Source organism: Mustelus asterias, chromosome 12 (assembly GCF_964213995.1).
Source record: "Mustelus asterias chromosome 12, sMusAst1.hap1.1, whole genome shotgun sequence".
Taxonomy (NCBI): Eukaryota; Metazoa; Chordata; class Chondrichthyes; order Carcharhiniformes; family Triakidae; genus Mustelus; species Mustelus asterias.
Genome location: NC_135812.1, coordinates 29,096,217 through 29,118,494, shown reverse-complemented (window position 1 = coordinate 29,118,494; position 22,278 = coordinate 29,096,217). Strand labels below are relative to the sequence as shown.

Here is a 22,278-nt window from a genome sequence, read left to right as displayed (position 1 = left end):
CTGCCAACCTAAAAGTTGCGGATAATGGGAATAAAAGGGCCTTAATTGGGAAAAGAGTGGACATCCTGTCTGAAACATTGCCCGTCCTGGCATAAAACCTCAACCAGGTTGGGGTGGGCAGGATTGAGGAAGGAATCCCGTCCGTTCAAATTTACGTCTTCCCCACTGCCTGTCGGCCGGGATGTTGGGCGGGGGGGGGGGGCAGCGGGGGGAGATCTTGAAATTCTGCCCTGTATTTCTAGTACTGAGACAGATGCTTTCCTGCTTTAATAATTGTCCTGTAAACGCTTTCAGATGAAAACATTCAATGATGAATGTTGCTGGGGTTGTGTGACAAGCAGACATCAGAAAGTCATAGGCAGTGTGAGCACTTGTAATATTTATCCCATAAGGCCGAGCATTCTTGGTTCATAATGTGTCATCTGGCTGTAGATTGGCCCCAAACATCCGATGTCAAAACTTACTTATGATCTCTTCAAGATATTAATTACTTGATTTTGATTTGATTTGATTTATTATTGTCACATGTATAAGTATACAGTGAAAAGTATTGTTTCTTGCAGACAGACAAAGCATACTGTCCATAGAGAAGGAAAGGAGAGAGTGCAGAATGAAGTGTTACAGTCATAGCTCGGGTGCAGAGAAAGATCAACTTAATGCAAGATAGGTCCATTCAAAAGTCTGACAGCAGCAGGGAAAAAACTGTTCTTGAGTCGGTTGGTATGTGACCTCAGACCTGTATCACTTTTTCCCGACAGAAGGAGGTGGAAGAGAGTATGTCCGGGGTGCGTGGGGTCCTTAATTGTGCTGGCTGCTTTTTCAAGGCAGCGGTATCAGATGAATGGAAAACCTCCACTTTACAATCTGCATACTTTTTTAGGTGTAAGGATATTGAAAGGAATGTTCCCTCTGAATGCAGCCTTCCCATTATTTTGCTAAACACAGCTGCCTCACATACTCGCACTCTAAAACGGGGCACAAATACAAAGTGAGGGGCAGGAGGTTTAGGGGAGTTGTGAGGAAAAAGTTTTACCCAGAGGGTGTTGATGGTCTGGAATGTGCTGCCTGGGTGGATGGAGAGGCGGGTTGCCTCATATCCTTTAGAAAGTACCTGGGTGAGCACTTGGCATGGCATAACATCCAAGGCCAAGTGCTGGTAAATGGGATTAGGTGGGAGGTCAGGTGTTTCTCGTGTGTCAGGGCAGATTCGATGGGCCGAAGGGCCTCTTGTGCATTGTATGATTCTATGATAAAAGTCATCGTACTTCATCTCTCACACTTTCAGCCAGTACAACTTCTTATAAATTGCAGATTTGGAAAAGATTGTCATTTTAAAGGTGAGCTAGTCATGCGGAGTTTGGAAGGGTAAAATAATCGTATAGTCACTTCCCCAATGTGTTGATGCAGAGCAGATAGAAAGAATTGCAGTGCACAAATAGCAAGTTTAAGTTTATTTATTAGTGTCGTGAGTAGGCTTTCATTAACACTGCAATGAAATTACTATGAAAATCCCCTAGTCGCCACACTCCAGCGCCTGTTCGGCTGCACTGAGGGAGAATTTAGCATGGCCAATGCACCTAACCAACACGCCTTTTGGACTATGGGAGGAAACTGGAGCACCCGGAAGAAACCCATGCAGACACGCGGAGAACGTGCAGACTCCACACAGACAGTAATCCAAGCCAGGAATCAAACCCGGGTCCCTGGTGTTGTATGGCAGCAGTGCTACCACTGTGCCAGCAAGTTAAGCAATATAATTAGGAATGGTGGAATAAGGAGTGTGGGGTCTAAAATGTTCCTTTGGGCATAGAGCTTGCTATTTTTCTGCTCTCAGAATGCATATTTTTAGTATTTAAAGCTACAAATCACTGGACCACCAGTTTCTATGATCAGTCGCTAATGGGTTACAATGAGTGCAACTATTCAAATAAAGTTAGTGCATTGCCAAAATATTTTTACTGCAATGAACATGCCCACAAAGGATGTTTCGCTTCCAGACTTTTGTCAAACTACCCCAATAAATGTCGATCTTTATGTTACATTAAATACTTGTTTAATTTCTAATTCTGTCATGTGGCGATTTTGCTCCAAGCCACTGGTTCCTTTCAGCTGTTAGTCTTTATAGTTTGAGATTCTGCAAACTTAATTTGGAACCCTGTATCTGGGGTCAGATGTTTTGTTTCTTCAGCAAATTCCACAAGTGCTATTCATTGTGAAGCTGGGGGAAGAAAACACTGGCCCTGGCTCCATTGCAGCTATTTCATCAGCACATGTTCTCTTTGCGTCCCAGTTCAACACTCTTATTTTGGAGCACTTTTCTGTTCTACTCTCCGAAAGTCAGTCTGCTTAAGCGGTTCAGTGCTCCCCTGCGTCTGTTGACGCTTCACACAAACCGGTTGAACACTATTAAAGGGTGCCTGTTCCGCAGTAACTTGTGCGCTTTGCAGTAATACGCCAGTGATCCAGCACTGTCAGAAAACCTGGAGCCAACATTTTCTTATCCACAAGAGGACCCAACTGACTAATGAAATGTTTTGTTATTACAACCCCTCTCCTTGATAGACAATCTAGATGTGAAGACCCAAAGAGCTGGTCTGTGGTGGAGTTTATTCAGTTTTGATTCCTTCCCTTCAATGACAGATTTACTATCTGCCTTGAACAATAGGCAGATGTTTGAATCTTCTATGCGACTTGCACTGTTATTTCTTTGGAATATGCACAGTTAATTGTTCAGTCTCTCACACTAATACAGAGCTGCGATTGAGTGACTGATTGCTGAGAAATGGTTGGACCTGGACAGACCTTTGAATCAGCTCTTTTTAAAAACAATCTTTTGATTTCTAATCACTGGCTGATCAGCTTAAAGCTGAACTAATCTGGCGGGTTAGAAATGGCTGCAGTGTGGAAATGATTACGAGTAACACACCTTTTCATAGAATCCTTGATAATCATAGAATCCCTACAGTGCAGAAGGAGGCCATTCGGCCCATCGAGTCTGCACCGACGACAATCCACCCAGGTCCTATTCCCCTAACGCCACGTATTTACCCTGCTAGTCCCCCTGACACTATGGGGCAATTTAGCATGGCCAATCAACCTAATCTGCGCATCTTTGGACTGTAGGAGGAAACCGGAGAACCCGGTGGAAACCCACGTAGATACGGAGAGAACGTGCAGACTCCACACAGACAGTGACCCAAGCTGGGAATCGAACCCAGGTCCCTAGCGCTGAGAGACAGCAGTGCTAACCACTGTGCTACCATGCCGCCCCTGTGTCACAGTGCCGCCCTGTGCTGGAGTGAGAAGGGAAGGTATCTCATTCTGAAGCGTAGTGATGACCAGTCTGACTGAGCGTATCAATAAAAGGTGATGCTTACTTGCTATATGTTCATGGCTCACATCAAATGGTTGATAAGCAAGGACATCCTCCTTAGCTGGGTGAGGCAGATTCTCTTCTCCAGCTGTTCCATGAAAATGCACCTTTTGAGGGTACGGTTATATAAGGTGAATCAGGTTTTAATTCTGTTGAATATTTAGGTCACTGGGTACATTCCCGGCCTGATTTCCACAATGGTGGAGAGCTTCCACATTGTTGCTAAAATGGTAGAAGTGGCCAAAATCAGGAAGTCCGTCTCTGGACATGACACATACTCTTTTCACAGAGGGCAGGATTGAGGCCAGGTTGGGATTTGCGCATGCATGTTTTGCGGTGGCAACTGTCCATATAAAACATTAGCCAGGAGTGGGAAACACAATATGTGCAGATTAATCCTGGTACAAGCAGGTCTAAACTCTGCAGTGTCATTTGAGGAGGTGGGTTACCCTTTTGGAGAGGTAGGTACCGCTTTTTAAATGGTCCTGAGACATTATTTTGAGGGAGATCAGCTGCCCTTTGGGAGAAGTATGGTGCACTTTGGGATTGTTCATAAGATTGTGCATAAACTCATCGGAACTGTCAAGGGAGCTGTCAAAAGCAACTCTTAAGCTGTCAAGGAATGTAAAACTCCTGCCCTTTAAATCTTTTTAAAAAACACTCCAGTTTTCTTTTCCAAAGTCATTACTTGCTATTTTACTCTGTGTGCCGACATAAGGCTGGAGATTATTGTTACTCGAATTGTGCTGTGAGACTGGGTTCACATTCTTCCTTTACCATAGCGCAGTGCCTGCCATTTTCAGAGTTTGATGGAAAGCTACAAGTAGTCATAGATTCTTTGAAATAGGACTATGAATTCCAATGTTTATTTTTTATAATGGATTAAGTACTTGGCTGAAATGTTTTTTTTATAAGGGTTTGTACAGATGACGGAATACAAATATATTGAATAAATTAGTATGAATATGTATTCATAAATGTTTTTTGAAAGAGAAAGTCTACATATTAAAATTACTTTATTTAATCTTAGCGTGGTTGCTGAGGTCTGCCCCTGGTGGAAATAGGGTGAATTGGCAAGGAGGATATTAGGATAAAGGGTAGTGGGTGCGGGCATAGGTTGGCATAAAGGGCCAAAGAAGGGCATAGGTTGGTATGGGGCTATAAATTGCCATGGGAAATAGGTAGGGGATCATTAGTTGACATGGTGAGCATGAGGGGCCATGGGTTGGATAGAGCACATGAGGTGGCCTGGATGGAGCAGGGGAATGTGTGTGGGAAGTTGAGGGGTGGGGGCAGGAGTGCTGTTTGTTTTTTAAAAAAACCTTGGACAAAGTACCTGTTGCTGAGGCAGCCCAGTCCGCCTCTGCACCCAGCAGCTTCTGCACTGTTTCTGAAGGTGCCCATCACAGTTCCCATTTTCACCTGTGCCTATTCCCTCCCCGCCTCTGGCATGAGAGTGAGGCTGAATGAGGAATTCCCAGCCTTTCTTTCCCCAAGTTCCTCATGGCCATTCAAGGGCACCTTGGTACTCCAACTAATCAGTGACATGCCCAGCTCCGAGCTTCATAGCTGAAGTTCCCAAAGGAGAACAGGCAGCAAACCCAAAGGGCCTTTCTTATCACAAGATTAGGCCCTGGAGATGTTCTTCTCTTGTTCTCTCGGCCCAAAGCCAAGGACCAGGCAACAGCTATACTTAGAATCATTGAATCCCTACAGTGCAGAAAAGGCCACTCGGCCCAATGAGTTTGCACCTCCCCTCCACTCTATCTCTGTAACGCCACACATTTCCCATAGCTAATCCAGCTAACCTGTACATCTTTGGACACTAAGGGGCAATTTAGCATGGCCAGTCCACCTAACATGCACATCTTTGGAGTGTAGGAGGAAACCAGAGCACCCCAAAGAAACCCACGCAGACACGGGGAGAATGTGCAAACTCTACACAGACAGACTCCCAATCCTGGAATTGAACCCATGTCCTTGGTGTTGTGAGGCAGCTGTTCTAACCACTGTGCAACCGTGCCCCATTTGATTCCTGGTGCAAGTTCCTTCCAATGAGTGGGGCCACAGTGAATGTGCAAGTAGTTCTTGTTATTGGCCAGGTCCACCAAACACGAGCACAACTAGGCCTGGACGACTCGGGGGCCCCTTTGGGCCAGTGTGAAGACTCCACCTCCCATCAAGTGGGTACTCGGCATTTGAAGCGATCTTCAAATGCTTCATTCTTCAATCTGAACATATTATGGGACTCTGTTTACATTGGCACTTTGTTCAGCATCTTAAACACAACATTGCACAGTCTGCCAATACCACAGGCACTTCCAATTTGCACTTATAAAGCGAGATGTGCAATGGATACTGAGCCAGCCTCAGGACATAGCTTATAATAATAATACGGTGCTGTGGCACCCAGTGTCCAGCAATGCTACAGACACTGGACGTTGTGTTATAAGCCTCTGAGCTTGGGCTTTGTTCTCATTCATTAACAGAGAAAACTACACTTTCAACACCTGAATCCTTTATAGTCTCATTGCGCCAGCTTAAATTCAACTATTTTGGCGTTTCTAGAATTTCAGTGAAAAATTTAGAAGGAAAAATCAAGTATGTGACTTGCATTTGAGTAAGAATTAGATGGTGAATAATGTAGAACCCACACACACCATTTACAGAAACAGCAAGTATTGGGGAATGGGAATTCACGTGGTTACTGATCATCACAAGTGACACTGAATAGTGTCCTCGGCCCAACAATCTTCAGCTGCTTCATCAATGACCTGCCCTCTATCATAAGGTCAGAAGTGGGGATGTTCGCCGATGATTGTACAATGTTCAGCACCATTCGCAACTCCTCAGATACTGAAGCAGTCCATGTCCAAATGCAACAAGATCTGGACAATATCCAGGCTTGGGGTGACAAGTAACATTCGTGCCACATAAATGCCAGGCAATGACCATCACCAATAAGAGACACTCTAACCACCTCCCCTTAACATTCAATGGTGTAACCATCACTGAACCCCCACTGTCGACATCCTTGGGGTTACCATTGACCAGAAACTCAACTAGACTCACCACATAAACACAGTGGCTACAAGAGCAAGTCAGAGACTAGGAATACTGCAGCGCGTAACTCACCTCCTGACTCCCCAGAGCCTATCCACCATCTACAAGGCACAAGTCAGGAGTGTGATAGAATACTTCCCCACTTGCCTCGATGGCTGCAGCTACAACAACACTCAAGAAGCTTGACACCATCCAGGACAAAGCAGCCAGCTTGATTGGCGCCACATCTACAAAGATCCACTCCCTCCACCACTGACGCTCAGTAGCAGCAGTGTGTACTATCTACAAGATGCGCTGCCGCAATTCACCAAAGATCCTTAGGCAGCACCTTCCAAACCCATGACCACTTCCATCTAGAAGGACAAGGGCAGCAGATAAATGGGAACACCACCACCTGCAAGTTCTCCTCCAAGCCGCTCACCATCCTGACTTGGAAATATGTCGCCGTTCCTTCGCAGTCGCTGGGTCAAAACCCTGGAATTCCCTCCCTAACAGCATTGTGGGTCAACCCACAGCACATGGACTGCAGCGATTCAAGAAGGCAGCTCCCCACCAACTTCTCAAAGGCAACTAGCAATAAATGCTGGCCAGCCAGCGATGCCCATGTCCCACAAATGAATAAAAAAAACACATAGAAAATTGGTAAATGATGGCAGTGGTTTGAACGGGTGGCAATTGCATGAGGGGGAAGGGAAACTTGGCCAGTGGACGCCCTGGGATTCCTTATGAGGAATATGTCTTTATATGCCCGAGTTTGTGAACTCGCCTGAAGAAGGGGCTTGGGGCTCCGAAAGCTTGTGTGGCTTTTCATATCAAATAAACCTGTTGGACTTTAACCTGGTGTTGTTAAACTTCTTACTGTGTTTACCCCAGTCCAACGCCGGCATCTCCACATCATTCCTTATGAGGACCAGAGGAGCACTTCAGCTCCCCCAGGCCCACAAGAAAACTTTCAAATCATGAAATGCTTTTACTCACCTGGGCCCCTTGCGGGTCCTGGACCACTGTTGCAGTAGAGTCCCTAGGCAGGGTTAGCACTGTGAGCATCTCACATGGCGCAAGGTCAAAATAGCATTGTGGCTCAAATATTATACCATTGGGCCCCAAGACTTTGGCGGCATGGTGACAGTGGTTAGCACTGCTGCCTCACAGCGGCAGAGACCCAGGTTCGATTCCCAGCTTGGGTTACTGTCTGTCGGAGTTTGCACATTCTCCCCGTGTTTGCCTGGGTTTCCTCCGGGTGCTGCGGTTTCCTCCTACAGTCCAAACATGTGCAGTTTGGTGGATTGGCCATGCTAAATTGGCCCTTCGTGTCAGGGGGACTCGCTAGGGTAAATGCATGGAGATAGGGCCTGGATGGGATTGTGGTCGGTGCAGACTCAATGGGCCGAATGGCCTCCTTCTGCACTGTAGGATTCTATGACTTCCATTGTTTGCTGAAACATTCTTGTTAAAGCTGTGTTTGAGTCGACTGTAATTCACAAAAAGCAAGTGTCCGCACTGACCGGTTCTAACCCATTACCCACCCTGATCTTGGTGGGCGTGGAGGGACAGAGTTAAAATTGGCCCTTTTGATTTTGATATGGCTATGGCTTTTTTGTTTCTCCAAGAATACCAGGTAGCTTTTTGACAAGTGTGAGTATACTGAATAGTGGATTGGCATTTTCTGAGCAGCATTCTGCTCAATATAAATAATACGTTATAGTAAAGCTGTCATCTGGCCACAGTTACTTTAATGGGAGTACAGTTTGAAGAGAGTTTTTACCAATGGAAAGTGCATGTCGTTCCAAACAAGATTTTATACAGCAACTTAAAACCCAGGTGCAAGATCATTGACTTGTTTCTGTCTCATCCGTTGCTGTCTGACTTGCCAGGTGCTTTCCAGCATTTTCTCTTTTTAATTTTAACGTGATGCTCAGCCTTTGCTTAGATTTATGATTGAGAGCTTACCAATCTTGTAAAGACCACTGTTGACCTATCCCAAACTAATGGTGTTCTTTTAACTTTTTTTTGTTTAACAAGGTGCAAGTTCTTCAGCCTAACAGAGACACCTGAAGATTACACCATTATCGTGGATGAAGAGGGCTTTAAGGGTGAGAACCCTTCTTCACAGTCGCATTGTTTGCATTCTTTAATAAGGGTGTTTGTTGAAGTATTAATTGATGCGTGAACCTTGTAAAATATTGATGTAATGGCTTTTTAATATATTAGTACAGATTTGAATATGTGCAGAAAGTTCAGCTGTTCTCAGTGATCACTTAATAATTGGTTGGGGGGGTCTATAGGATCCCAATAGTGCAGGAGGAGGCCGTTCGGCCCATCAAGCCTGCACCGACTCCGAAAGTGCAACTTACCCGGGACCACCCCTATCCCCGTAACCCTGCATATTTACCATGGCTAATCCACCTTACCTACACATCTTTGGATTCTAAGGGCAATTTAGCATGGCCAATCCACCTAACCTGCACATTTTTGGTCTGTGGGAGGAAACCGGAGCACCTGGAGGAAACCCACGCAGGCACGGGGAGAACGTGTAAACTCTACACAGACAGTGGTCCAAGGCCGGAAGTGAATCCAGGTTCCTGGCGCTGTGGGGCAGCAGTGCTAACCACTGTGTGCCACTACACCGTCCAGGGGACACTGTCTCAGAATAAGGGGCCGGCCATTTAAGAGTTGAGAAGGAATTTCTTCACTCAGTGTGTGATGTATCTTTGGAGGGCTGTGAAGGCTCAGTCATTGAGTATATTCAAGACAGAGATCGATTGAATCATAGAATCCCTATTGTGCAGAAGGAGGCCATTCGGCCCATCGAGTCTGCACTGACCACAATCCACCCAGACCCGATCCTCCTAACCCCACGTATTTATCCTGCTAGTCCCCTTGACATCGCCATGGCCAATCAACCTAACCTATATTTCTAGATATTAAAGATATCAAGGGATATAGGGATAGTGCAGCAAAATGGCATTGAGGTAGAAGATCAGCCTTGGTCCGACTGAATGGCAGAGCAGTCTTGAGGGGCCAAATGGCCTACTCCTTTTCCTATGTTCCAAACTACCCACAGTTCTTACATGAACGACATTCTAGCCAACACCAGGATGTTATCTCTTCACCGTGGGTAGTGGTATGAGTAGGTTTCACTTAAGCTAAGAATCACCCCCAATCTGTCCTAACAAATCATTATTTCATACAGGTTTCAAATACTCGCCATGGCCAATCAACCTAACCTATATTTCTAGATATTAAAGATATCTAGAAGATATCATGGTAGGTTTCAAAGGGGCGGCACGGTAGCACAGTGGTTAGCACTGCTGCTTCACAGCTCCAGGGACCTGGGTTCGATTCCCAGCTTGGGTCACTGTCTGTGTGGAGCTTGCACATTCTCCTCGTGTCTGCGTGGGTTTCCTCTGGGTGCTCCGGTTTCCTCCCACAGTCCAAAGATGTGCGGGTTAGGTTGATTGGCCATGCTAAAATTGCCCCTTAGTGTCCTGAGATGCGTAGGTTAGAGGGATTAGCGGGTAAATATGTAGGGATATGGGAGTAGGGCCTGGGTGAGATTGTGGTTGGTGCAGACTCGATGGGCCGAATGGCCTCTCTCTGCACTATGATTGTATGACTCTGCCGTTACAGATGTTGCAGGATTGTAATTTTCTGAACTGACCCATCTTTCCCTATCCATTTTCACATTTCTCCTGCTGTACTTGCACTAACCTTTTTTTTAAAAAAAGGATCTGGATCTCATTTGAAATCAGGCTAAATGGCTTCACAAGGCTTTTGAAATGAGCTGAGCAGGGCTGAATGATTTTATGCTATCAGGGTATTCTTCGTGAAAGTGAGCTCCATTGTGGTGCCGAGCCTTGTTTGCTGCAAGATTGGATTACAATGACCCAGATTTTCGTGTCGCAAGTTGCTGGAAGTATGAGCTGATAATGTTGTGGTGAGGATAACAGCATCTGGGGACCTGAGTGAACGGGGTAAGCAACAGTGTATCTGCTTAACCAGTCAGATCTGCCAAGCAGCGGAATGCCTGAACAGGAAGCAGAAACTGAATTTCAATTCAGACATCCTCAACTGAGTTAATTTCACAAACCGCAACACACCGTCAAACTTTTTACAGGATCAGTTGGGCTCAGCTCAAAAATCCAGTCTGTTCAAAGAATTAGCTATTCAGCCAGAGGTCGAGAACGGTCGCGAATAAACTTTGTCACCAGTTTTTTATATACGCAAATGAACTGTTGAATATTCAAGCACATCTGCAAAGACTTCAAGAGGAACGCACAAGCACGATGCATCAAAGGTTTGTGTGTTCAAACAACAATTCAGATATCCCATGTCATATTGGAAGTGGAGGGATTGATGGCATATTGCTTGCCATTTTATTGTCAGAACCAACACTGCTGAGAAGCGTGTCGGAGATGGAAATTCTGCCTGTAACTTACGGGGTTCCTCTCCTGTATTGTGTTTCTTAGCATAAGGGGGATTGCTTTAAGAAATGTACCACTCTCAAAATGGCTACTGTTGGGAAGTTGGCTTCAGTTCTTTTGGCTCATTTACATGAACTCCAGTCAATACATTTGATTACTAGCAGATGTATATATGGCTGGAAAGGCTACTGATCAACAACGTAATCCAGTCAGGATGGACGTTTTGTGTCTCAGTGGCTCTCAAGTTGGCGTCCTTTGAGACTAAAGGCAAAATGCTGCGGATGCTGGAATCTGAAACACAAACAGAAAATGCCGGAGAAACTCAGCAGGTCTCACAGCATCTGTGGAGAGAGAGTAGAGCCAAGGTTCTTCCTGACTTGAAACGTTGGCTCTATTCTCCCTCCACAGATGCTGTCAGACCTGCTGAGTTTCTCCGACATTTTCTGTTTTGGTCCTTTGTGACTTTCCAGGGGAAATAATGTGCAAGCGCTTACTGAGCAGGGCTGATGCGGACAACCGCCCAGGGTGTCATGAACAGGGCTCGCATCTCACTCTGCCACTACATAGTTGCTTTGGATCTCTGCCACTTCTAAAGGAGGCTGAGTTTCTTAGTTAAAAGCCCTGAGCAGAGTGATATGGTTAATGGTTCTTCAATCTCTTGTATTGGTGCACTGTCACCCCAAAGAGATGTACAATACTGTCAAACTCTGCAGGGACGTTATTCGACCATTGTTTTTAATTACATGCAATTATGGGTGATGGAGGGGGAGGGAGATCACATTCTGCAACTCTATCCACTCTCCCCTCAAAAACAGGCAACGTTTGCTTTTATATGGACTGATTTATAAATGTCATTGTCAAACATCACACTGAAGGTAGACATACTGCGGTGAGAAGCCAGCACACCCTTCTCATTGATAAGCAAGTAAGTACTTACTTGCTTTCTTAAAAGCATTGGGGCGGCACGGTGGCACAGTGGTTAGCACTGCTGCCTCACAGTGCCAGGGACCCGGGTTCAATTCTTGGCCTCGGATGATTGTGCAAACTCCACACAAACATTCTCCCCGTGTCTGCGTGGGTTTCCTCCGGGTGCTCCGGATTCCTCCCACTGTCCAAAGATGTGCGGGTTAGGTTGATTGGCCATGCTAAATTGCCCCTTAATGCAGGGGGACTAGCCAGGGTAAATGCATGGGAATAGGGCCTGTGTGTGATTGTGGTCAGTGCAGGCTCGATGGGCCAAATGGCCTCCTTTGGCACTATAGGTTCTATGATTCTATGTGAAATATTCTCCACATGCAGAATTTTGATATGAGTATTATGTGATATAATTTGTTAATTAGTGTTACTAATTAATTTGAAAAGACACCCTTCAATCCTTAAAGTTTGAGAACTATGTGTGTATCTCTTATTGTTATTTCAGTGTTTGAGTACAGTACTTTGATTTCGCAGGTTGTCTTAAAGATATTTCAGAATTTCTGGTACAAGATGTTTAAATCCTTCTGAAACCAGATGGCAAAGTAAGAAGCCAGATATCAACCATATACTTAATATGAACGTTATTTATGCCCCTTATGTGCCCTCTCCCCCAGTGTCCCAGTCTTTTTTTATATCTCTCTCAAAATAAACTAATAGTCGGTGTTATCCCCTATTTATATGCTCTCTTGAATAAACAAAAATCTATAAGTTAATCAATAAATTAGCACAGTTGCCTCGGAGCGCCAGGGACCCGGGTTCAATTACCGCCTCAGGTCACTGTCTTTGTGGAATTTGCACGTTCTCCCCATATTTGCGTGGTTTTCCTCCGGGTGTTCCGGTTTCCTCCCACACTCCAAAGATGTGCGGGTCAGGTCGAGTGGCCATGCCAAATTACCCCTTAATGCAAGGGAAACTTGCAGGGTAAATATGCGGGGTTACAGGGATAGGGCCTGGGCGGGATTCTTGTCGGTGCAGGCTTGGTGGGTCGAATGGCCTCCTTCCGCACTGTAGGGATTAAGATGAAAGTTTCCTCCATGGGCAGCAAGGGAATCGAGAAGTGGAAGAGCACCAACAGATGAAGAGAAAGCGGACAACCTGTTGTTGTCTGCAAGGCACGTTTGTGTCACACCAGTCGAGGAGAATGACTACCACACGTCAACACAGTATTAATCATCTGATCCACAGCTCCCTTCCCACCATGAACATCTCAACATACAGACCTATCTCTATGTATGTCAACGCACACAGCTTCCATTCATGTCACCTGATGAGAAACATTTCCAATCCTTGCCAAGAATAATATTTGCTTACACCGCCATAATTCTGCAGAGAACCAATTTACATTCAAATAATTGCGCTAAAGATACTAACTGTTGTGTGATATAAACAAATAGCTCTGTGCAGTGACTTACTGAAATATAAACCACAGAATGAAATCAGACAGTGCAGCTCACAGGTTCAGTTCGACTTTATGGTTATTTTGAACCGTCATTTATAATTCATCATTTATTTTGCATAGATTTATTACTGACTGCAGCCCCTATACTTATGAAAGACGACACTGCTGATAATAAACATAAATGGCTGTTGCAGCCAACATAAAAACCATCTAAAGTGTTATAAATTGTTCTCCAAGGTAAGAAACATGTGTCAACTTTTAACTCTGGGTGAAACATTGAGAGATCAGATGCTCTGAGAGTCCATTGCTTGCTCATCTACTTTGCAATTCCATGAGGTCTGTATCCCTGGGTGCTGGGGATCATCAGTGTTGTTCTGTGTCCTACAGATCTGCTGCAACTCTGAAATGCCATTTAAAATGATAATTACTACTTCATGTCAATAGTCACTATTCCCCTTGGTTGAGTTCACAATGTGCGGAGGTGGGTAGAGGCTTAGATTTAGGACGTGAGAGAGAGGTTTAAAAGGAATTTGGGGATACTGGGGCAGCACGGTGGCACTGCTGCCTCACAGCACCAGGGACCCGGGTTCAATTCCGGCCTTGGGTCACTGTCTGTGCGGAGTCCACACGTTCTCCCGGCGGGTTTCCTCCGGATGCTCCAGTTTCCTCCCACAGTCCCAAAGACGTGCTTGTTAGGTGCATTGGCCATGCAAAATTCTCCCTCAGTGTACCCGAACAGGCACCAGAGTGTGGGGACTAGGGGATTTTCACAGTAACTTCCTTGCAGTGTAAGCCTACTTGTGACACTAATAAAACTTTAGTGGGGATCTGGAGCTGGCTGGCTGAAAGGGTGGTAAAGGCAGAAACCCTAACAACATTTGACAAGTACATGGATATGTAAGTGCAATAGCCAAAAAGGCAATGGACTCAGCTGAACATTAGCGGGGATTTGGCTGCATAGCTGCTTGTCGGCCAGCGTGGACACAATGGGCCAAATGGCCTCCATCTGTGCTGTAAATTTCAATGATTCTAACCTGGAACTGTCAACTCTTTACAAAGAACCTTTTCTTCACCTCCCTCCTGATTCTTTTTGTTGATTTTCTTTCCTCTATCAGTGTACAGATTGGATTTATATGCGTTGAACGTATAATTGGGCAAACAGGCAGGGGAGAAATTGTAACTTTGTTCCTTGTAAAATAACATGTCTTTGCATTTAGGACTTGCCTGTGATAAGGGAGCGAACAGACCATGGTGTCCTTGGTGATTGAGTAGCCACATCATTTTTATTCAGGAGCTGCAGAAGTGGCAGATCATAAGGGAAGAGTTCATGACCCTGCCATGTCCGTACACTGCCTCGACACTGAATTAATGCATTCGGCTCGCAACGGCCTTGAAATACAATATTATCCCACCATCATCAGTCAATTCTGTGATATATTTCCAAGAAACACTTCACCTGACCTTATCCCTGCATGCCCCTTCGAGTCAGTTATTGCTTTTCATTACCAACAGGCGCAAATAGACAGATGGGAGAAAAATCATGGAGAGATTCATACTTGGCTCCATTACAAAGGAGAATCTATGATGCAGCTGGTGAGGTGAATGCACTGCTGTTTTGGAATGAAAATTCTAGCTGCAATCCAATCCTGAAAAACTGAGAGTGGGAGGTGTGTGTGGGGTAAGGATACAAAGAAGAGGCTGGATAGAGCCTTGTCAGTGATCAAAACTACAGACATATCGGGGACATGGGAGATGGCAAGGCTGAGGCAGCATGAGAATTGAGGACGGCACGGTGGCACAGTGGTTAGCACTGCTGCCTCGTAACTCTAGGGGCCCAGGTTCAATTCCCGGCCTGGGGAGTTTGTGTGTGGAGTTTGCACATTCTCCCTGTGTCTGCGTGGGTTTCCTCCGGGTGCTCCGGTTTCCTCCCACAGTCCAAAGATGTGCTGGTTAGGTGCATTGGCCATGCAAAAGTACACCATGCAGGTGTACCTGAAAGGTGCCGGAGTGTGGCGACTAGGGGATTTTCACAGTAACTTCATTACAGCGTGAATGTAAGCCTACTTGTGACTAATAAATAAACATTGACTTTAGTTTATATCAAAAGCGAATGTAGGGAAGACATTGAATTTTGAGGAAAGGGGCAAAGGGAGCTAAGGTTAAGATTGAATTCACTAAGGATGTGGAGTCACACAGAGCCTGAGGGAGGGAAGGTGGGAGAATGTAGGCGATGAACTTAGGTCGGGAATTGGGGGTGAAAAGCAACAGAAGATGACTATTTTAAGAACAAAGAAATAGCAGTGACCTCGATGCAAATTGGGATAATGGCCACTCAAGCATCATCATTGGATGGTCAGGAAAGGTAGTGGGGAGACTTCAATAGGGACAAGGTGCCTTCAAACTTGAGCCAAGTTTCAATCGGAGCCAAAATCTCAGCAAACTTTTCCATGTTAGTATAATGAATAATGACATGGGCCTTGTTCACAAGTAAGCAGACATTTTGGAGTGAAGTGCAGAGTGGGCTGGTGATTGAATCATTGGCAGAGCTCAGGATGGGTGAGTGGGATTTGCTAGCATGTTAACTGGGAGGGGAGGATGGTGTTATTGAACACCTGCTGATAAGGTGGCAGTAATAGCCACCCCAGCGGATCCTTTGGAGAATGCCAATCGGAAGGAGAAAGACCTTGGCCTGGGTTTTCTGGTCCCATCCACAGTACAGGGTGGCAGCAGGAAATTTGGAGAGTAGCCAAAAGTGCGCTGATTTTGGGGAGGGGTGGGGTGGAATTTCCAGTATGCCACTGCCACCCCTTTGAGTCTATTTATTTTATATACATTCTCTTGACATGGGCATCATTGGCATGGCTGGCATTTGTTGTCTATCCTTGGTTGCCCTGAGAAAATGATGGTGAACTATCTTCCTTGTAGAGGTTTAATACCACGTAGTGGCTTGCTTGACCACTTTAGAGGGCACTTAACATTCCAACTATGTTGGAATAGAATTGAAATAACTATTAGACAAGACTGAAGGTGGCAGGTTTATTTTCTCAAAGGACAAAAGTCAACCAGTTGAGTTTTTATGAAGATCCGACAGCCTTATGGTCAATTTAACTGATGTCAGCTTTTTAAAAAATCTGTAATGAGATTCTTAAACTGCCGTAGTATATAGTGTTGTTGAGTCTCAGGACATCGCAACTTTCTTCACAGCCAGTGAAGTACTTCTGTAATGTAGTCAGGTACAAAGAAAAGCAAAAACCAGTTTGTGTTCACCTAGGTCCCATAAGCCACAATTAGGTAAATGACTAGTTAACCTGCTTCTTTGATGTTGGTTAATGGATAAATACTGGCCTGGGCAGTAGAGGAACAGAGGGTAATTGTGGGCTTGTTCAAAGAGGCTTCAAGCCTGAATCGGCACAGGGGAAGAGAAAGGTCTTGGCGTATGATGGGCAGAGATTGGAAGGGCAAAGTACTCAAGTGTAGAGAAATGAAAGGTGACACAGCTGGGTGGCTGGAAAGGATAGACATGAGGTGGAGATGTCGGCATTGGACTGGGGTTGGCACAGTAAGAAGTCTCACAGCACCAGGTTAAAGTCCAACAGGTTTATTTGGAATCACGAGCTGAAGGAGCAGCGCTGATGAAGGAGCAGTGCTTTGAAAGCTAGTGATACCAAATAAACCTGTTGAACTTTAACTTGGTGTTGTGAGACTTCCTAAGGAGAGAGACAGGGGAGAAGGAGCCACAACATATAGAAGCCATGTGCTCGGGTCAGGAGTTCACGAGTCAAGTTCTGGCAAATTACCGTTAACCTTATTTTGAAATGCAGTGCACATCTTGAGCAAGGAAGCTGTTGTGTTTATTTCAAATCGGCAGCCAAAATGTCTCGTTGCCAGGAGGTACACAGGGAGACTGGAGGGTGGACTTGATCCAGGGAGGCTAAGGAGATGAAAATATGTTTCTTTTAAATAACTGAGCTTCCTCGTGAAGCGAAATAAAGAATATTTGGTTCCAGCAGCGATCTGGAGGTGCATAAGTGAAGCATTGCATTTGAAGCAATGCGCTGGATCGGATTTATTTTTGACCCTGTGAATTTTGTTCAGAATACAAGCAGCTATTGAAACAGAGTATGCAGTCCATGGTCTGCAGAAGATGAGCTGAGATGACAGTCAGTCCCTACAAGAAGCGGGCAGTCTGGTTCAGGCACTAGAGGTGGTTTTACACGCTGGAAAAACACGCTGGGAATATGTTATGCCTCTCGAGGATTGAGGAAGCATTTTGGCTTCACCAGAACCTGTTTTCAATTGCTCTTCATAAAACGTTGGGTCAACAAGTTCAAAACAGCACTTTGAAAGTAAACTTTTGTTATCCCACAGAGTTACGTTTGGTAAACATTAATTGAATATTAGCTATGACTTGGAATGGACATGGAGAATTTGAAAAAATGAAATATTTCAGAGGAATTGCTGCATTTGTCTTTTTTGGTTGCTGTATTATTGTTGACCCAGTCACAGGGAACATAGAAGAACTTCAATACCATTTTTTTGTAAAACTTGTATTTAAGTAAAAGGCCTAATCATACAGGATATTAGTGAAATGGAGGGGGGTGGGGTCACAAAATTTACAATTACTGTACGATAACTTCTAAATTACTGTTTTTCAAAAAAAAGGAAAAAATTACATTTCTATAGCGCCTGTTATGACCCAAGGATTTCCCAGAGTGCTTTGCAGCCAATCACGTACTTTTGACATGCAGTCACTGTTGTACTGTAGGAAATGTGGCAGCCAATTTGCACGCAGCCAGGTCCCACAATTAGCAATGTGTCACTGACCAGATAATCTGTTTTTGTGATGCCGATTGAGGGATAGGTATTGAACAGAAGACCGGGAATAACTCGAGCGTAAGGCACTTTTCAAGAAGAGAGGGGGAAAAAAATATGTAAAACAGCCAACCAGTGTTCAAGAGTATCTCCTTAATTGCTGCTTTTAAGGGTGACTTGGCACAGTGGTTAGCACTGCTGCCTCTCAGCGCCAGGGACCTGGGTTTGATTCCCAGCTTGGGTCACTTCTGTGTGGAGTCTGCACGTTCTCCCCATGTCTGTGTGGGTTTCCTCCGGGTGCTCCAGTTTCCTGCAGCGGTCCAAAGACGTGCTGGTTAGGTGCATTGGCCATGCTAAATTCTCCCTCTGTGTACCCAAACAGGCCCTGGAGTGTGGCGACTAGGGAATTTTCACAGTAACTTCATTACAGTGTTAATGTAAGTCTACTTGTGACGCTAATAAATAAACTTAAACTCATGAACTGCGAGCACCATGTTGACCTCCCACTTCATGCCACATAAAACCATATAAAATGGTGGGATGAATCTCGCTGTGCTACTCTGCTCTACAACACCACGACCTACATGGGAACCTAGATTGCTATCGGCAGCACAATTTAAAAGTAATCATTTAAAATTCAAGACAGAAACCTTGACGTTTGGAGGTTTTGAAAATAGCACTGTTTTAAATTCTGCAGGTTTTTTTGTCCCAATATGCACTCATTTTGATGAATCTGATTGGTTTCAATTAACGTGCTTCTCGCTTTAATAAAGGGGCTTTAATATAAGAATCTGAAATCTATTGGTCAATAGACTAAACACAGACGCGCTGTGACACAGTGACTTTTGCCAGATTATTGGCCAGTAAAAACATTCATCTAATCACTGAAACCAAGTACTGTTTTAGTGAATGATACGTTGGCAAATGGCCAAAATGAGGCCTGTTCTACATCACAGAAGACCCAGTGGGAATATAGAGTGGCCCTGTAAAGTACTAAGTAGTGAAGCAGACCATACCGTATTTTAAGGATATCTTTCTACTCCCAGATAAAATGCTACTTGTTTGAGGAGGGTGGCCTCTGTGTGGCTGTGGGATACTATTTCTGTGTGGAGCAGATGGACTCCCCTGCGTCACAGAGACCCCCCCGTCGCTATACAGTGGACAGGTTGTGAAGCAGCACCCCAGGGCAGTTTCAAATGAAGGCAGGTTTGTGAGTTGGGTCTGTGGCTTTGTGAGTTTCCTAAATGGCAGATTGCCTATGTAATGTTCTAACTACGTTGACGATTGTGGGTCTTAACAGAAAAAGAAAAAGATGTGGTTTGCACACATACATTCAAACTAGCACACAAGTTTTATTGAAAAATGTTCTCTGCTCTGCACAAAACTAGAAAGTAAAATAGCAGCCTCTGCAAAACCCTAATGACACCACGATCAAATCATGTGATCAGCTCTTAAAGCAACTTGCCACCCTTTTAAATATATAACGTCCTGCAAGTGAGAGAGCAGCAGACAGAGGGGGAGCTGGTTTCAGTTTTGTAATGTAATGGCATCTCTGCTGTAATGAGTCCTCGGAGGCAGAAGTCCCTTCACCAAAATCCCTTTATTTACAAGTCTGACAACAGCATACAGAGTACTCTCAGTTAGCAGTCTACACTCGGAGTCCCAGAGGAACCGACACTCCTGGTTAAATACAAAGCAAGAGGCTCCCTGATTGGCCCATCAATTTGGCCCTTAATCAGGGAGTCCATATTCTAACAGGCCCCCCTCAATTGCCTGATTAAAGTCATTTCATCTGCAGTCGTCGATGCTTTCGTTGATAAGGTTGCCACCCAGCAAGATACTGAGCTGCGCAGGTCAGACCTGATTCTGGTCTTTGTTGTGCTACCTGACACAAGATGGCGGGGTTCCCAAATTTATGAGAACACTGCTGTGGCCCGAGGGAAAGCAAAGCAGCTGGAATCCCTGCTCGGGGTCCCTGTTGCTGGGAAGGGTGGATATCTGTTCAAAATGAAGCAATTGCTGGCCACCATGCTCTCCCCATTGAGCTGCTCAAACAGCCCAACCCCCGCCCCCGGGTTACTCCTGCATGAATGAGGACTTGTCCTCACCAAGGAAGTTATACTCAGAAAAGTTCAGCATCTTCAGGAGTTCACATATCCTTGTAATTGACCACAATATTCTTCATTCATCTTTGAATGTTTTTAATGTAAAGGATCCAAACTGCCTGCGAGACACATGGCCCTTCTCACTTGTGCTGAGCACAGAGGTTTGTTGCGCAGTATTGGCAATCGCAGTGGCAGAGGACAGCTGAATAAATACAACCTTTTGCAGTTACTGTACTAGTCAGAGATTGGCCAAGCACAGTTAAAGTTTGAGAATTACACATGTATTGTCAAACATCCTTATACAGCCCGATCATCTCTTGTCCTATTGTTCTGCCCAGGCTGTGATTTACAAATGTATGGCCTATATGGCCCTGGGGTGGAGAGGTGTTGTATGCAGGGGGTACCCCAGAAGATACACTGGAAGGCCCTCGAAAGCCCCACACAGGGATTGCATGGGAATAGGTAACCCAGATGTTTGGTTCCCAGGGGAATGGTGTTGTATGCGGGAGGTAACCCAGAGATGCACTACAGTTTAAATCACAAATTTCAGCTGGCTCCGACTGTCTTACCGGAATAGTTATCCAAGAAAAGCTTGAAGAATTAAAACCATTTCTAACTCCTGGGCGACCCCCTGATATCCGTCCCTCCGCCGAGTCCCCCAATTACATCCCCTACTCCTCTACTGGGCCTCCTGACTATCCCCCCCCATTCCCAACACCCCCCCCACCCCCCACCATTATCCCTCCCAGCCCCCAATAATAAGGTTGACCCCCCCCCCACCCTGCCAACTACCCTCCAGACTCCTCCCGACTGCCATCCTGAACCCCTTCCAACCTCTCCCCTGAGCCTGAAAAGTCGGGCAAGAAACATGTAGGGGCGGCAGATTGGCACAGTGGTTAGCACTGCTGCCTCACAGCACCAGAGACCTGGGTTCGACTCCCGGCTTGGGTCACTGTCTGTGTGACGCCTGCACGTTCTCCCCAGGTCTGCGAGGGTTTCCTCCGGGTGCTCCGCTTTCTTCCCACAGTCTGAAAGACATGCATTGGTCATGCTAAGTTCTCCCTCACTGTACAGGAGTGTGGCAACTAGGGGATTTTCACAATAACGTCAGTGCAGTGTTAATGTAAGCCTACTTGTGACACAAATAAATAAATAAAAAAGCTCCCAACTAAGGTAATTAAAAGGAACGGCATGGCAATCCGACTCCACTTGTCACTCCACAGTAGTTCTGGCCTGAAAAGCTGCAGTTAGAGTTAGACGTTGTTAAAACATGGAATGGTTTTTGAGAGCAAGCCAGTACTTTTCTTGAGATGTCTCTGGATATTTCATTTCATAGGATCCCTACAGTACAGAAGGAGGCCATTTGGCCCATTGAGTCTGCACTGACAACAATCCCACCCAGGCCCCATCCACGTAACTCCACATGTTTACCCCACTAATCCCGCTAACCTACGCATCCTGTGATACTAAGAGGCAATTTAGCATAGCCAATCAACCTAACTTGCACATCTTTGGACTGTGGGAGGAAACCGGAGCACCCGGAGGAAACCCATGCAGACACGGGGAGAATGTGCAAACTCCACACAGACAGTGACCCAAGCCGGGAATCGAACTCAGGTCCCTGGAGCTGTGAGGCAGCAGTGCTAACCACTATGCTACCATGCTGCCCATATATAGCTCATGTTCTCAGTAATATCTGAAACAAAGCTGTCTAAAATGGAGTTCAACAATGGCATCACCAGAGGACTGTGACTCACAGCCTTGTGCTTCTAGTTCAGTGGGTTCAATAAACACAATCACTTGTACATCGAGGGTGAATGATTCTTGTTAAACGGAATGAGGTTCTGGCCTCATCGAATGCACATCCATCATAAGTGTTGACTCTTTTGGTTTTACAAAGAATCTTTTCACAGAATGTGAGCAGTGCTACCAAAGTGGCATTTATGGTGCCTTCCTGGTTTCTTGGAGAGACCTGAAGTCTCTTCAACTCTTGCAGTGATTGCATCCTCGCATTGGTGTCAGCTAGAAAGTTTCAGGACTGTTTTGCCCAGCGATGTTGAAGGAGCACCAATATCTATCTATGGGAAACCTGGGGGTGGTGATAACGCCACGGTATTGCTAATTCTT

The 22,278-nt window shown here is 45.3% G+C and overlaps 1 protein-coding gene across 1 annotated transcript in view; it reads left to right on the top strand.

The window, feature by feature from the left end:
• LOC144501346 (cytosolic arginine sensor for mTORC1 subunit 2) overlaps nucleotides 1–22,278 on the top strand; it is a 220,731-nt gene that overhangs the window by 80,431 nt on the left and 118,022 nt on the right. The window contains exon 2 of the mRNA XM_078224984.1: nucleotides 8,459–8,529. Coding sequence (XP_078081110.1) covers nucleotides 8,459–8,529 — 71 coding nt within the window. The remainder of the gene's footprint in view (nucleotides 1–8,458; nucleotides 8,530–22,278) is intronic.